Below are 16180 nucleotides of genomic sequence, written 5' to 3' on the forward strand. Positions count from 1 at the left end.
CAATAAGGTTTTCCTTCTCATTTCCACCTTGTTTTTTGAGACACAGCCTCTTATTGAACTTGGAGTTCATAGATTAACCAGGGATCTGCTTGTCTCTACATCCCAACCCTCTGAGATTACAGACATACAAGTTTTTTTTAACATGGATTTAGAATACTAATCCAGAGATACTTTGGTTAAGGGTGGAGCATGTTACTGCCTTCCTTTAAATCTGCATTCGGGAGACAGAGGGGGTCAGATATCTGAGTTTGAAGCCAGCCTGGTTTACACAGTGAGTTTCAGATCAGCCAGGGCTTACACAGGCACAGTCTCAAAATAAGAGAGAAGTGGGAAGAGAGGAAGAGACTTTTGTCTTTAGTTAAAGTACATTGCCTGAACTTTTGTAATACAGCCATCTTCTTGCATTACAAATATGACTAAATATAAATGAAAAAGAACATTATTATTAGTTCTTACATATCAATCCAGTATTTTAAATAATAGATACTTTGGAGCAGGGAGATAGATCTGTGATAAAAAATACTTGTCATAGATCACCAGAAAGAACCCATGGAAAACGCCAGGCATAGTAGCATATGTCCATAATCCCGGTGCTCCTACAACAAGGTAGGAATTCAAGACAGGAGAATCCTCAGAAGCTTGCAGGCCATCTAGCCTGGCCTATACAAAGGAAAACAGGCAGACCCTGTCTCAAACAAGGTGGGAGGCAAGGTATGTATTGACACCCAAGGTTGTCCTCTGACCTACAAACATACATCATGGCATGTGCATGCGCAAATAAACACACACTGTAGAGAGTGAAAGCATAATATATTATACTCTGAATGTCCTCAACTCTGGGCTCATTCTTTCTAGACCTGAGTCTGAATTATCAGCTTGGGACTTTTCTCCACCTCAGAATTAAAACCTTGTTCCTGGTTTCTATAACTGATCAGTACTCCACTATTTTGTTGGGAAAAAAAATCTATAATCACTTTTTGAGAATATCTACATTAGAAATAGTTAAATGTTACATAATTGAACATTGCAAATATTTTTATTACATTTATTACTTTACTGTGTGTGTATGTGTTTGGGCACATATGCCATAGCACAAGTGTAGAGGTAAGAGGACAACCACAGGACTCAATTCTGTCCTTTTACTATGTGGATTCTAAGGATTGCATTCAGGTCATCAGGCTTGGCAGCAAGCACTTTTACCCACTGAGCTCTCTCAATGGTCCTCAATATCCTTTTCTTGTGATCAGAAATATCCATAGTATAGTAGCAGCAATGCAATAATGAATTTTACCACAATTGTGGAATTATTTTAGATGTTGAGAATTTGACCCAATAACCTATGATGTAATAGTCTGGACTAGCATTTCTTCATTTGTCTAGGAATAAGAGAGAACCCCTGATACAGAACTTCCCTAGAACCTGGGTTCTGAGTAACCGTGGTTTTATTCTTTCTCATTTTCAGGTCTATGGGTCTTGGGATGTCATAATTCTGACTTTCGGGAGAGAGGTATGACAGCCTTGCTGAAAGTTTCTAGTTGTGACAAGAGCACTAGTGATTATTATGGAGAAATATATGAAGATATTCCAACACAGTTGGTGAATGACAACAATGTCATTGCACCCAGAAGCTTTTTCCAGAATTCAAATCATCCTAACACTAGGAAAAAGAAATTCAAAGCCACCCCAATTCTAAAAAATTATATAGAGAAGATTGAGCCTCAGTTTGGAGAGACAGCAGAGATGCTTAAAATACAAAGTGTCTCCTCTAGTGACTTATTGATGCTCTTGGAACAGAGTCAACCTACTCCACATGGCTTATCCTTATCAGATAACCAACAAGCCATCTATGAGGCTATTCCTGATGATCATTCCCTTGATGCAATATACAACAATGAAGGCCCATCTAAAGTTGTCCAAGTCAGGCCAGAACTCCATCAAAGTGGCAAAATAGTATTTACTCCTGAGTCAGGCCTCCAGTTAAGATCAAATAAAAATTTGGAGACAACTATAGAAGTAAAGTGGAAGAAACTTGATTTGCAAGTTTCTGGTTTGCCAAATAATCTAATGACCACAACAATTCTGTCAGACAATTTGACAGCAATTTCTGAAAAGATAGATTATTCAGGATCTCCAGATATGCCAGTTCACTTTATTAGTAAATTAGGCACCACTGCATTTAGTAAAAAATTACATCCCCTTATTGGGTCTCATGTACCTCTGAACATTAGTGAAAGAAATAGTGATTCCAACTTGTTGGATGCAACTTTAATGACTAATCAAGAAAATTCACTAAGAGATAATATATCATCAATGGAGAATGATAGATTACTCAAAGAGAAGAGCTTTTATGGAATTGCTTTGTTAGACAAAGATAATACCTTATTCAAAGATAATATCTCTTTGATGAAAACAAACAAGACATATAATCATTCAACAACTAATGGAAAAGCTCACATTGACAGTCCAACATCAAGTGAGACTATTACAGCAATCTTGCAGGATACTGTATTAAAAATCAATAGTGAAATTCAAGAATTAACATCTTTGATTCATGATGGCACACTTTCAGGCAAAAATACTACATATTTGAGACTGAACCATATGCTGAATAGATCTGACTTATCAAAAACTAAAGAAATATTTCCTAAAAAAGATGAGGATCCTGTTCCCCGAGATACAGAAAATACAATCATGCCATTTTTCAAAATGCTATTCTTGCCAGAATCAGCAAATTGGATGAAACGGACCAATGGAAACAACTCCTTGAACTCTAAGAAAGGGCCCAGTCCAAAGCAATTAGTATCTTTAATTTTAGAAAAGTCTGTGAAAAATCAGACTTTCTTGTCAGAGAAGAATAAAGTGATAGTAGAACAGGATGAATTCACAAAGGACACAGGACTCAAACACAGGGTTTTTCCAAGCAACATGAGCATATTTCTTACCACCTTGGCTAATGTACAAGAAAATATGTACAATCAAGAAAAAGATATTCAGGAAGAGATAGAGAAGGAAGCATCAATCAAAGAGAAAGTAGTTTTGCCTCAGGTGCACATAGCAACTGGCTCTAAGAACTCCCTGAAAGACATTTTCTTTCTAGGTACTAGAAATACTTCAATACTTCAAGATATCAGCTCAATAAACAACTCAACAAATACAGTAGAGAGTCACATGGCCCATTTCTTTAAAAAAGAGGAGGACGGGGAAATAAATTCAGAAGGTTTGGTAAATAAAACCAGAGAAATGGTAAAGAACTATACAAGCCAAAAGAATAATATTACTCGACGTAGTAAACGAGCTTTGGGACAATTCAGACTCCCACTAAAAGAAACAGAGCTTGACAAGCAGCAAATTGTTAAATCCAATAAAGCAAAGAGACATGAGGAAAGATTGAAAGAAACAAGCGAGAGCTCTGAAAAGATTCTCTCTAAACTGCTGGACCATGATGCTGCACAGATGCCAAAAGATAAGTGGAAACCCAAACAGAAGTCACCAGAAATTACATCCACTAAGAGAGAGGACATTATTTTGTCTCTGAACCCTCATGAAAATAATCATTCAGTAGTGGGAAATGAGAAACAAAATTGGCCCCAAAGAGAAGCCTCTTGGGTAAAGCAAGGTCAGATTCAAAGGTTGTGCTCTCAAAATCCACCACACTTGAAACGCCATCAAAGGGAACTTAATGCTCTTGAGTCAGAACAAGAAGCAACTGACTATGATGATTCCATCACTGTTGAAACAAATGAGGATTTTGACATTTATGGTGAAAATATAAAGCAGGATCCCCGCAGCTTTCAACAGAAGACACGGCACTATTTTATTGCAGCTGTGGAGCGGCTCTGGGACTATGGGATGAGTACATCTCCTCATGTTCTACAAAATAGGTTTGTATCTATTGGGGCTTTTTCTATGCTGTTGTGACCTTTCGCATTACTAGGTGCCATCAACCCTATGAGCTGCAAGAGGAATCTTTTTTTGAAAGATCTCTGAAAGTGGGAGAAGTGAAGTGTGTGGTAAAGAAGTTGAAGATGTAGGTAGGGATGTTTTCTAAAATATGGGAAATCCAAAAGAAAAATGAATAATTTAATTTTAGTAGAGCCAAAGGAGGTTGTGCTAGGGAAGAGACTTAAACTTGGGTCCTCTGCAAGAACAACAAGTATTCTAAATTGCTGAGCCATTTATCCAGCTCCTAATCATGTTATTAATGGCCATTCCTTCATTTCATTTATTTAGACCTCAAATTTTGAAGTAATTCCTGACTCCTCTTTTCCCTCATATTCAGATCTGATCCATCAGAGGATCTTGTTCATTATATGTTTTCATAAAACAAATTTTTGAAATGTACTCAAATGTTAGACAAGATAAAAAAAAAATATAGTGAAATGGAAAGGTGAGGATGACTGGGCATAAAATCAGATTACAAAACACTACATAATAACAAGAAAATCACAGGCTTCTCCATCAGGCTGAGACTTGATGATGTCTCATGGAGGTGGACTAAGTTCTCCACACCCCACCTAAACTGATTACTGTCTGTCTCTATATCTCTATGAGCTGGTTCAGAAGAACTATTATATAGCCTTAATAAAATAGACTTGCCTTTCTAGATGGATATAAGCCTGCAGTTAATCTAAATGGAAGTTTACAGAATGAAGTGCTATCACAAAAACTGAAAAATTACCTGAATGAACTGACTCCTTACATCAGAATACATCAAAATGCTTCCATCAGAGTCAATAAGGAAAAATTCTACCTCAACAAGCACTTGGAGCAAAGCCATTAGATGAACAGATAAAGTCACAAACATCTAAGAAAAAAGAAAACAGGATTTATTAATCTCAGGGTGGGAAAATAAAAATGATTAACTCAAGATACATGAAGAATTAGCCAATGTAATATCCATTTCACTGCTTTAAAATTATGAACTTGGAGCTGGAGAGATGGCTTAGCATTTATGAGCACTTGCTGCTTTTGCAGAGGACCTGAGTTTGGTTCCTATGACCCAAATGGCAGCTCACAACTGCCTGTGACTCCAGTTTCAGGAGTTCTGACAGCCTATCCTGACCTCCATGGACACTGATATGCATATAACATACACACATGGACATATATGTACATAAATATAAAGAAATCTTTAAAAATAATTAAAAAGAATAAAATTATGAACTTGATGTTTTGCATCAAAAAGTATGCCAAAAGAATGAGGATATTAACTATAGAATGGAAAAACACACCACTTTATTGATCATGGAAATGTAAAATAAAACCACAATGAGACACTATTGTGCAACCACCAGAATGAATGAAATGTAAAAGTGTGGTCAAGTGTTTTGGAAATTTGAAGCAAATGGAACTTCCACATTTTATTGTTGTTAAAAATGGAAAATAAACCAGCTGATTTAGAAAGCAGTGTAGCAGTATCTACAAAGCCTAAAATATGCCTGTCAGCAATTCAGTTCCTGCATGTGTGACCAAAGGAAATACATGTATTTGTTCACTAAAGACATGCCAGAAGGTTCATTTGCAGGACTATTTGCAAGTCCCAAATTTAATAATAACTCATATGCCCATAATTGGAGTATGTTAATCTTATGGAATACAACAGTGAATAACAGAGAATACATAAGCTATAACTACAACATAGATGAATGTCTCAATTATAATGCTTAGTGAAAGAAAAACAAGGATATGTATACTGTTGCACCTTATATAGTTAAAAAACAAGCAAAACTGAACAATTTTTAAGAAAGTATGATTAGAAGAGATACATTTATAGAAAAGCAAAGAAATAAGATTATTATAAATATCAGAAGAGTGGTTACCTTTAGTGGAGAGATAGCAGGGTATGAGTAGAAAGGGATATATAGTTTTCTGGGAGATGTCTGCATTTCTCAATGAAAGACATTTATGTGTATGTTTCAGTTCAGAATTTTAAGCTGTTATTTTTAAATTTTTAAAAGAGATCCAAAGAATAGAAACTTGTATCTCTTATATTTGGGGTTTTTTTGAGGCCTACATTTATTCAACATTCCATTATAAATTGTGAATATGTGCCTTGTATTAGATACTGTTCCAACTACTGGGAATGAAGCAGTAGACAAAATAGACAAAACCCCCTGCTTTTAGGGAATTTAAATAAATAAGTAAACAAACAAACAAATAAATAAGTAAATAAAGTCCTAAGAGAATATTTCAAAGGAGATGGAGTGGCTATCCATTATTTTGGCTAGAGATTCAATTGCTGTGAAAAGGCACCATGACCATGGCAACTTTATAAAGGAAAACATTTAATTGAGGCTAGCTTACAGTTTCAGAAGTTTAGTCTATTATCATGGCAGGGAGCATAGTGGCATGCAGGCAAGCAAGGTGCTGGAGAAGGAGCTGACAGTTCTACATCTTGATCAGCAGGCAGCAGGAAGTGAACTGTAACACTGGATGTAGCTTAAGCATAGGTCTCAAAGCCCACCCCAACAGTGACACACTTTTGTAGCTAGATTTTTCCTGCCTTGCCCACAGTCAGGACAAATCTTTGTCACCCACCAGTCCCACAGCTGCTCAGACCCAACCAAGTAAACACAGAGACTTATATTGCTTATAAACTGTATAGCCGTGGCAGGCTTCTTGCTAACTGTTCTTATATCTTAAATTAATCCATTTCCACAAATCTGTACCTTGCCACATGGCTGGTGGCTTACTGGCGTCTTCACATGCTGCTGGTCATGGCGGCGGCTGCAGTGTCTCTCTGCCTCCGCCTTCTGCTTCCCATAATTCTCCTCTCTCCTTGTCCCACCTACTTCCTGCCTGGCCACTGGCCAATCAGTGTTTTATTTATTGACCAATCAGAGCAATTTGACATACAGACTGTCCCACAGCACACTTTCTCCAATAAGGGCACATCTACTCCAACAAGGCCACACTTCCTAATAGTGCCACTCCCTTTAGGGGCCATTTTCTTTCAAACCACTACAACCATGCAAATTATTTCTTAGCTATCTAATAAAATAATGACATAAATTTTTGTAAACTGCTGACTTCTAAATATTTGGCATTTGCCAATTCAGTACACATAGTGTTGTGTATAACCAAAACCAAAACCTACTCCTCAAGCACTATCCATCTTGAAAAACTGCATCACCATACACTTACTTGTTCAAACTAGAAACCTGAAGATTATTTTTTTTCTTGTAAAAGGGACTTAGGTACCTAAGGCTATTCTCAAATTTGCTGTGTAGATCAAGCTTGTAGTGATTCTTCTGCTTCAGCCTTCTGGGTGCTGGAGTTACAGCCACCATACCCAGTTTATGCTGTACCGGAAATGGAACCCAGGGCTTCTGGCATGCTAGGTAAGCACTCTACCAATTGAGCCACCTCCTTCACTCCTGAAAATTATCTTTCATATCTCTTTCTTTCCTCCCTACACCATTGCATTTACCATCTATCATCAATTTTATTAAGCATATCTCAAATACAGGGAAAGCAAAAGTGTGAGGCATCCTTCCTCGTGGGTCTATCAAAGTACTGCTTTTCTTCTGCTTTTTCTCCAGGCATCAAAGTGGCAATGCACCTCAGTTCAAGAAAGTAGTTTTTCAAGAATTTACTGATGGCTCCTTTAGTCAACCCTTGTACCGGGGAGAACTAAATGAACATTTGGGGTTGTTGGGACCATATATAAGAGCAGAAGTTGAAGACAATATTATGGTAAGTTAAGGACAATGGAATTACAAAAATTCTATATATTTAGTTTGCTTCTGATTATAAAAATAATATATGTACATATGGTATGAAAGTTAAACAGGCTAGGCCAGAGGTACACAACCTGTGGGTCAAGACCTCTTGGGGAAGTATAATGACTCTTTCACAGGGTCACCTAAGACTATCAGAAAACACAGATATTTACATTACAGTTCATAACCATGGTGAGATTAGAGTTATGAAGTAGCAACAAAAATAATTTTATGGTTGGGGATCACCACAGCATGAGGAACTATATTAAAGGATCAAAGCATTAGAAAAGTTGACAACCACTAGTCTAGGTCCAACCTACAGCCTGCAAACTACATGCAACCAAATATAGATATGTGTGTCCTAGCACAAAATCACAAATTTACTTAAAACATTATGGAGGGGTTTTTTTTGCATTTATTTTGAAATTCAGTTGTACAATTCTTCATTGTGAATGTTAGTAGATAACATCATGTCATAGTGTGAAAAGGCTGAACACACCTGGTCTATAGGAACAAAAATAACTAATGAGAGAGAGGAGGAAAAGGAGAAGGTAGAGGACTGTGTGATGAATATGTTCAAACTGCATTATGTACATGTATGAAAATACCCTTGTGTAACACAGTACTATGTACAATGAATATACACCAATGGGAAAACTAATATACACCAGTGGGAAAAATAATGTGTTCTACCATCTGAAAAAAATTAAAGTACATAAAAGTTAAGAAGTTGAATATGCCGGGCGGTGGTGGCGCACGCCTTTAATCCCAGCACTCGGGAGGCAGAGGCAGGCGGATCTCTGCGAGTTCGAGGCCAGCCTGGGCTACCAAGTGAGTTCCAGGAAAGGCGCAAAGCTACGCAGAGAAACCCTGTCTCAAAAAAACCAAAAAAAAAAAAAAAAAAAAAAAGAAGTTGAATATAATCCTTTAATTATCATTTTAATGTATATTCCTTATCTGTTGCCTGATTTTTATCTTTATGTATTAGAAATTATACCATATGTAATATATGTAATTCTGTCTCTTTTTAATTATGTATTCAATAAACATTTTACATCATTCAAACACTTCCTAAGTAAGAGAGAAGGACTATGTGTCTGGGCATGGTTGCATATGCCTTTAACCCTCCCCCAACTCTCACTCCCACACTCAGGAGGCAGAGACAGAGGCAGGTGGATCTCTATGAGTTTGAGTTCAACCTGGTCTATGTAGGGAATTTAAGGATAGCCAAGGTAACATAGGCTCTATCTCAAAAAACAAAACAACAAAAAAGAATGACTACATGATATTCTATTACATGAATTGTTGGGACCATAGGTTACTTAACCATGTACATTTAATAACCTTTGAGATCATTTCCTTTTTCCTTTTCTTTGTTTCTTTGAGACAGTATCTCACAATGTAGCCTTGTGTCTTAGTCAATGTTTTGTTTCTGTGAAGAGACACCATGACCAAAGCAACTTTTATAAAAGAAAGCATTTAACTGAGGGGGAGCTTTCTTATACAGGTTTATTTCTATATCATCATGGTGGGAAACATAGCAGCAGGCATTTGTAGGCATGGTGCTGGAGAGTTAGCTGAGAGCTACATACTGATCCACAAGCAAAGAGACACTGAGCTTGGCATGGACTTTTAACACCTCAAAGCCCAGCCTGTAGTGACATACTTCCTCCAACAAAGCCACACCTACCCCAACAAGGCCACAACTCCTAATAGTTCCACTTCCTGTGGAACTATGGTGGCCATTTTTATTCGAACAACCACACCTTGGCTGACCTGAAACTCACTAGGTAGACTTGTCTGGCCCCAGACTCACAGAGATCCTCCTGTCTCTGCCTTTTGAACATTATGATGAAAAGTGAATGCCATCATACCCAGTGTATTAGTCAAGGTTCTCTAGAGTCACAGAACTTATGGAATGAATATATAAATTTATATATAAAGGGAATTTATTGGAATAACTTAAAACTGCAGTCCAACAAATCCAACAATGGTTAACTGTGAATGGAAAATCCAAGAATCTAGTAGTTGCTTAGTCCTACAAGGCTGAGTGTCTCAGCTGGTCTGTATATGCTGGAATCACAAAGAGGTATGCTCCAATGCCAATGAAGGAATGAATGTGCTGACAAGGCGAGGGCAAGCAGACAAAGAACCAAACATTCCTTCTTCCATGTCCTTATATAGGCTTCTAGCAGAAGGTGTGACCCAGATTAAAGGCATGTCTTCCAGCCTCAAGATCTGGATCAAAGGTGTGTTATCCTCCCACCTCATGATCCAGATCAAAGGTGTGCCCTCCATTTTTGGACTGTAGTTCATTCTAGATATATTCAAGTTAACAACCAAGAATAGCCATCACAAGTCCACACCTTGTCAACTTGACACACAATCATATCTCCTTATGTAATGATTAATTTCCAAATGAAAACAATAACCAGGTCATAATGCCTAAACATCACTATCCCACATACAACTGCAAATGTATTATATATTTAACAAGATCATAATTATGCCTAACATGATTTAACTATACCTTGTACAACCACAAACACAGCAACTCTTATAAATGAAAACATTTAGGGCTGGAGAGATGGCTCAGAGGTTAAGAACACTGGCTGTTCTTCCAAAGGTCCAGAGTTCAATTCCAAGCAACCACATGGTGGCTCACAACCACCTGTAATGAGTTCTGGTGCCCTCTACTGGCTTGCAGGGATATATACAGGCAGAACATTTATCTATTAATAAACGAATAAATAAATATTTTAAAAAAAATTTAATTGGGGCTGGCTTACAGTTTCAGAGGTTTAGTCCATTATCATCATGGTGGGAAACATGGCAGTATACAGGCACACATGGTGCTGGAGTAGAAGCTGTGGGTGCTAGCTACATCATGATCCATAGACAGCAGAAGGAGACTGACATACTAACCCTAGCTTGAGCATATGAGACCTCAGTGCCCACCTCCACAGTGACACACTTCCTTCATCAAGGCCACAACCCCTAATAATGCCATCCGCTATGGGCCAAGCACTCAGACACATGAGTCTATAGGGGCCATTCCTATTCAAACCACCACACCCAGCTTTGTTTTTTTCTATTTATAAATAATTGTTTTCCTTTTCCTAGGATAGAACTCTAGAACTGTACTATACAGGAACTATGAATTCTCTGTTAATGTCCTCTATAAATTTGTCTTTTGGGAGGAGATAATTTTATTAATATTACCTTACATATTAGATACTGACCAGTAATAATTTTAATTGAAAATATTTTCCTAAGTTTACTGTCTCTTAACTTCATATGATTTTTTTAAAATAAGTTTTTTAGATAGCAACTCATAAAACTTTCCTCTTTGACATTTTCATTGTTTTTATATTCACAAAAATTTCTCTCTACCCAGAAGAGTTTTAAATATTTTTTTTATAGATTCATTTTTATATTCAATTATTTAACCATCTCTCAATAACTCCTGTAAAATTGTGAGTAATTTTTGGTGCACTTTAAGAAAAAGATCAAAGTTTTTTATTCCATTTATTTTCCCAGCTGGCTGATAGTAAAGATATAGAAGCATCTAAAGCTATGGGATTGTAGATACGTTTCTTTCTGACTTGGAATTTATTTTACTTTGCATGTGTTCTATGATAAATATGCATAGGTTTTTAAATTTAAAAAGCATATTTTTTTAAAGAAGACACAAATTTGGGGAGTAAGGATGTAGGGTTTGATCTGGAAGAAAAATGGAGGTAAATATAATCAAAATACGTTGTTTGGAAATCTCAAAGAACTGTTTAAAATAAATAAAATTTTTAAAAAATAATACACATCCATCTTGGTATCTGTTATGGCAAATCTTAAGTAGTCACTTCTGAAGTTATAGTGACATTTTCTGTTTACTTTTGAATTACTTTTTTTTTATAGTTTTTTTTTTTTAAGATTTATTTATTATGTATACAGTGTTCTGCCTGCATGTATGCCTGCAGGCCAGAAGAGGGCACCAGATCTCATTACAGATGGTTGTGAGCCACCATGTGGTTGCTGGGAATTGAACTCAAGACCTCTGGAAGAGCAGCCAGTGCTCCTAACCGCTGAGCCATCTCTCCAGCCCCTACTTTTGAATTACTTTTAAGTGCTTAAAAATTTTCTCCTTCATAATTTTTATATTATAAAATTAGAATTTAAATTTTTCTCGTAACTTTCTTCTTAAAGTCTAAGGTAATAAAAATTGAATAAAGACCAAAAGATAGAGGGAAACAAATATAAAACTTTATAACTCTTTAGGATTTTATTATTCTAAAAAAAATTTCTTTCTGAGTTTTTTTTTTTTTTCCTCTTCAGGTAACTTTCAAAAACCAGGCCTCTCGCCCCTACTCCTTCTATTCTAGCCTTATTTCTTATAAGGAAAATCAGAGACAAGGAGAAGAACCTAGAAGAAACTTTGTCAAGCCTAATGAAACAAAAATTTATTTTTGGAAAGTACAACATCATATGGCACCCACAGAAGATGAGTTTGACTGCAAGGCCTGGGCTTATTTCTCTGATGTTGATCTTGTAAGTGGCTCTTTATTGGGATAGTCATATTATCACTTAAAAGAAATGGCTTTTATCTTTTTTATGGATATGGGTGTTTTGCCTGTGTGCATATCTGTGCATCATGTGCATGCTTGGTGCTTCTGGAGGTCAGAAGAAAGCTTTGGAGTCCTTGGAACTGGAGTTAGAAATGGTTGTGAGCTGCCATGTGAGTGCTGGGAATAGAACCCAGATTTTCTGGAAGAATAGCCAGTGCTCTTAACCACTGAACCATTTTCCAGCCTGGTTTTTATCTTCTATGCTAAGAATTTTGTTATTTATCCTAAGCACAATGAGAAGTTTTAAAGTGAGGGAAGTGATGTCATTTTTCTGTGTTAGAAATATCACTCTGGCCGGGCGTTGGTGGCGCACGCCTTTAATCCCAGCACTCGGGAGGCAGAGGCAGGCGGATCTCTGTGAGTTCGAGGCCAGCCTGGGCTACCAAGTGAGCTCCAGGAAAGGCGCAAAGCTACACAGAGAAACCCTGTCTCGAAAAACCAAAAAAAAAAAAAAAAAGAAATATCACTCTGGAATCCATTGCAGAGAATAAATGCTATTTTGGCATACAAGTTGATAAGAGAGAACTTACACTAATACAATTAATGTCCTCCTGGGAACTCTAGGAAAGAGATATGCACTCAGGATTGATTGGACCCCTTCTGATTTGCCACACGAACACACTGAATCCTGCTCATGGAAGACAAGTGTCAGTACAGGAATTTGCTCTGTTTTTCACTATCTTTGATGAGACCAAGAGCTGGTACTTTACTGAAAATGTGGAAAGGAACTGCAAGAAACCCTGCAATATCCAGATAGAAGACCCCACTTTGAAAAATAATTATCGCTTCCATGGTAACATAATCGATACATAAATATTATTCTTTATGAAATATAGTGTGTACTTTTTCAAATGATCTTTGAGCCAGATATTTGAACAGTAATGAGAAGTGAAATCCTGATGGATATCAGGATTTTCTGTTGATAAAAAGGAAGGAAACTTTGGTGATACATTTTGATAATTTTCTCTTTGTTCTTCTCCAGCAATCAATGGTTATGTGATGGATACCCTACCAGGCTTAGTAATGGCTCAAGATCAAAGAATTCGTTGGTATCTTCTCAGCATGGGCAGCAATGAGAACATCCAGTCTATTCATTTCAGTGGACATGTGTTCACTCTACGGAAAAAAGAGGAGTACAAAATGGCAGTGTACAACCTCTACCCAGGTATGAGATAGTTTTTTTTTCTACCTACTGTATGTATTGAATACTTACTTTAAATGGTCTTAGTACTGACGATAGAATCAATAACAAAGCAGAGAAGCTCCTTTCTGAAATCCCTTACTTTTTTTAAAGAAAAAGATTTATTTATGTACTTTATGTATATGAGTACTCTGTCTGCATGTATACCTGCACTCCAGAAGAGGGCATCAGATCCCATTATAGATGGTTGTGAGATGCCATGTGGTTGCTGGGAATTGAACTCAGGACCTCTGGAAGAGCAGCCAGTGTGCTTACGTGCTGAGCCATCTCTCCAGCCCAATCCCTTACTTTTTCAAGTAATTTTATCCTGTACACAGAGAGAAATAAATTAGCAAATGAACAAGATAATTTTAGGTATATAAAAACTCCTAGAAATGAATAAGTACCATATAGTACTTTCCTAAGAATCTTTTATCATTTTTCCCCTCAAATTCTAGTAGTTATCAAGACTGATTTGTTTATGTATGTAACCAATATATTGGTGAGGCACTAATTAAAGTGTTGATCCATGGGGGCTCCTCAGCTATTGGTTCATAGTTCATGTGTTTCCACTAGTTTGGCTATTTGTCCCTGTGCTTTTTCCAATCATGGTCTCAACATCTCTCGCTCATACAATCCATCCTTTCTCTTGCTGATTGGACTCCCAGAGCTCCACCTGGGGCCTGGCCATAGATCTCTGCATCAGCTTCCATCAGTCATTGGATGAGAGTTCTATCATGACAGTTAGGGTGTTTGGACATCCCATCACCAGAGTCGGTCAGTTCAGGTTTTCTCTCGACCATTGCCAGTAGTCTATTGTGGAGGTATCTTTGTGGATTTCTGGGGACCTCTCTAGAACTTTCTGGATCAGGCCCTCTGGATAAGTAAGACAGTTGATTAGCTTGAACTGTTTGGGAGGCACCCAGGCAGTGGGACTGGGACCTGTCCTTAGTGCATGAGCTGGCTGGTTGGAGCCTGGGGCCTATGCAGGGGCACTTTGCTCAGCCTGGTGAAGGGAGGAGGGGACTGGACTTGCCTCAACTGAATCTACCAGGCTGAGCTGAATCCCCATGGGAGTCCTTGCCCTGGAGGAAATGGGAATGGGGGGTTTGGTTGGGGGGAGGGCGGTGGGGTGGGAGGAGGGAGGGCAGGGGAATCTGTGGCTGATATGAAAAATTAAATTAATTATAAAATTGAAAAAAATATATATATAAGAATTTAATGATATCACATTGAATACTAAAAAAATTAAAGTGTTGATCAAAATACAATTTTATTTTTAAACAGTATATTTGTGTATGTCTGTGTGTGTGGGTGTGTGTCTGTGTCTGTGTCTGTGTCTCTGTTGGTATGCACATATACATGCCTGGTGCCCACGAAGACCAGAAGAGGTCATCAGAACCCCTGGAACTGTAATTGCAGGTAGTTGTGGGCCACCTGACATAGTTAATGTTGCTGGGCCCGATATAGCCAGTCCACTACAATAATGTTGGAGTCAGGTTCTCTCTTGCACAGGGTGGCCACAAGTTTGGGCACCCAACTCTCATACATTCCTGTCACAATCCAGCCATAGATCACCATGAAGGTCTTGCTGCTGTGCTTGAAGTGGCAGTCAGACTCGATTCCTCCTCCTTCTCCCAGGAATTCTGCCCCTTCCAGCTGCCCTGCCCTCCCCCTTTAAAGGCTGACTTGCCCTGTGGAGCTCTACTGTGCTCCAGCCCTCTGGGGCCTCTTGCTCAATCCTTTGCTACTTGGATCGACTCCCTCCTGCTAGCCCGCACCCCGCATTTCCTGCAGCAGAAGGATGCACCAGGAGATGGAGAGCAAAGCCCTGCTCCTGGTGGCCCTGGGAGTGTGCCTTCCATGGAGGGGTGGCTGCAGCAGACAAGGGAAGAGATTTTGCAGACACTGAAAGTAAATTTGCCCTAAGGACCCCTGAAGACACAGCTGAGGACACTTGTCATCTCATTCCTGGAGTAGCAGAATCTGAGTCTGACCTGATGTCGCAGATTTCGTGGATGTCTTACACACATTCACCAGAGGGTCAGCTGGCTGAAGTACTGGGATCCAGAAACCAGTAGGACATGTTGACATTTATCCCAATGGAGGCACTTTCCAGCCAGGATGCAACATTGGGAAAGCCATTCCTGTGATTGCAGAGAGGGGCCTTGGAGATGTGGACCAGTTGGTGACGTGCTCCCATGAACACCCATCTTTCTCTTTGAAGAAAATCGGTGCTGCCATGAGCAGATGTGTCTCATTGTCCAGAAAGTCTAAGTTTTTAAAACATTTTAAATGCCATATTATGTAGGTCTTTGAAGGGTTTGAAGATTACTTATCTATCTGAAGTGTATGTACGTATACCTAGAAAACTAAACTAACATGACTGTAAGTTTGACTGTCATAGATGATTAACTATTAATCTGTATTTTTTAATTATCCATTACAATTTAAATGAGCTGCACAAACATAATACCTTAAACAAGAGTAGAAATATACATACAGCATAACAAAATTAACTTTAAATTTGTATCAATAAACTAAAATCTATAGCAATGTAAAACATTTTAAACAAGTTGTTGCTCTTTAAAAGTAGATTCAATAATCTCCCCTTTCATCCTATCATATCTATATCCTATATTTCTATATCAAAAAAT

At 38.0% G+C, this 16180-nt stretch overlaps 1 protein-coding gene across 9 annotated transcripts in view; it reads left to right on the forward strand.

Moving 5' to 3' along the window:
- F8 (coagulation factor VIII) overlaps positions 1 to 16180 on the forward strand; it is a 166674-nt gene that overhangs the window by 70275 nt on the left and 80219 nt on the right. For all 9 annotated transcript variants that reach the window (XM_042268902.2, XM_076562461.1, XM_076562459.1 and 6 more), the window contains 5 exons: positions 1463 to 3881; positions 7542 to 7695; positions 12054 to 12266; positions 12908 to 13136; positions 13326 to 13508. In XM_042268902.2, the coding sequence (XP_042124836.1) occupies positions 1463 to 3881; positions 7542 to 7695; positions 12054 to 12266; positions 12908 to 13136; positions 13326 to 13508 (3198 nt within the window). The remainder of the gene's footprint in view (positions 1 to 1462; positions 3882 to 7541; positions 7696 to 12053; positions 12267 to 12907; positions 13137 to 13325; positions 13509 to 16180) is intronic.

Source organism: Peromyscus maniculatus, chromosome X (genome assembly GCF_049852395.1).
Source record: "Peromyscus maniculatus bairdii isolate BWxNUB_F1_BW_parent chromosome X, HU_Pman_BW_mat_3.1, whole genome shotgun sequence".
In the NCBI taxonomy this organism is placed as follows: Eukaryota; Metazoa; Chordata; class Mammalia; order Rodentia; family Cricetidae; genus Peromyscus; species Peromyscus maniculatus.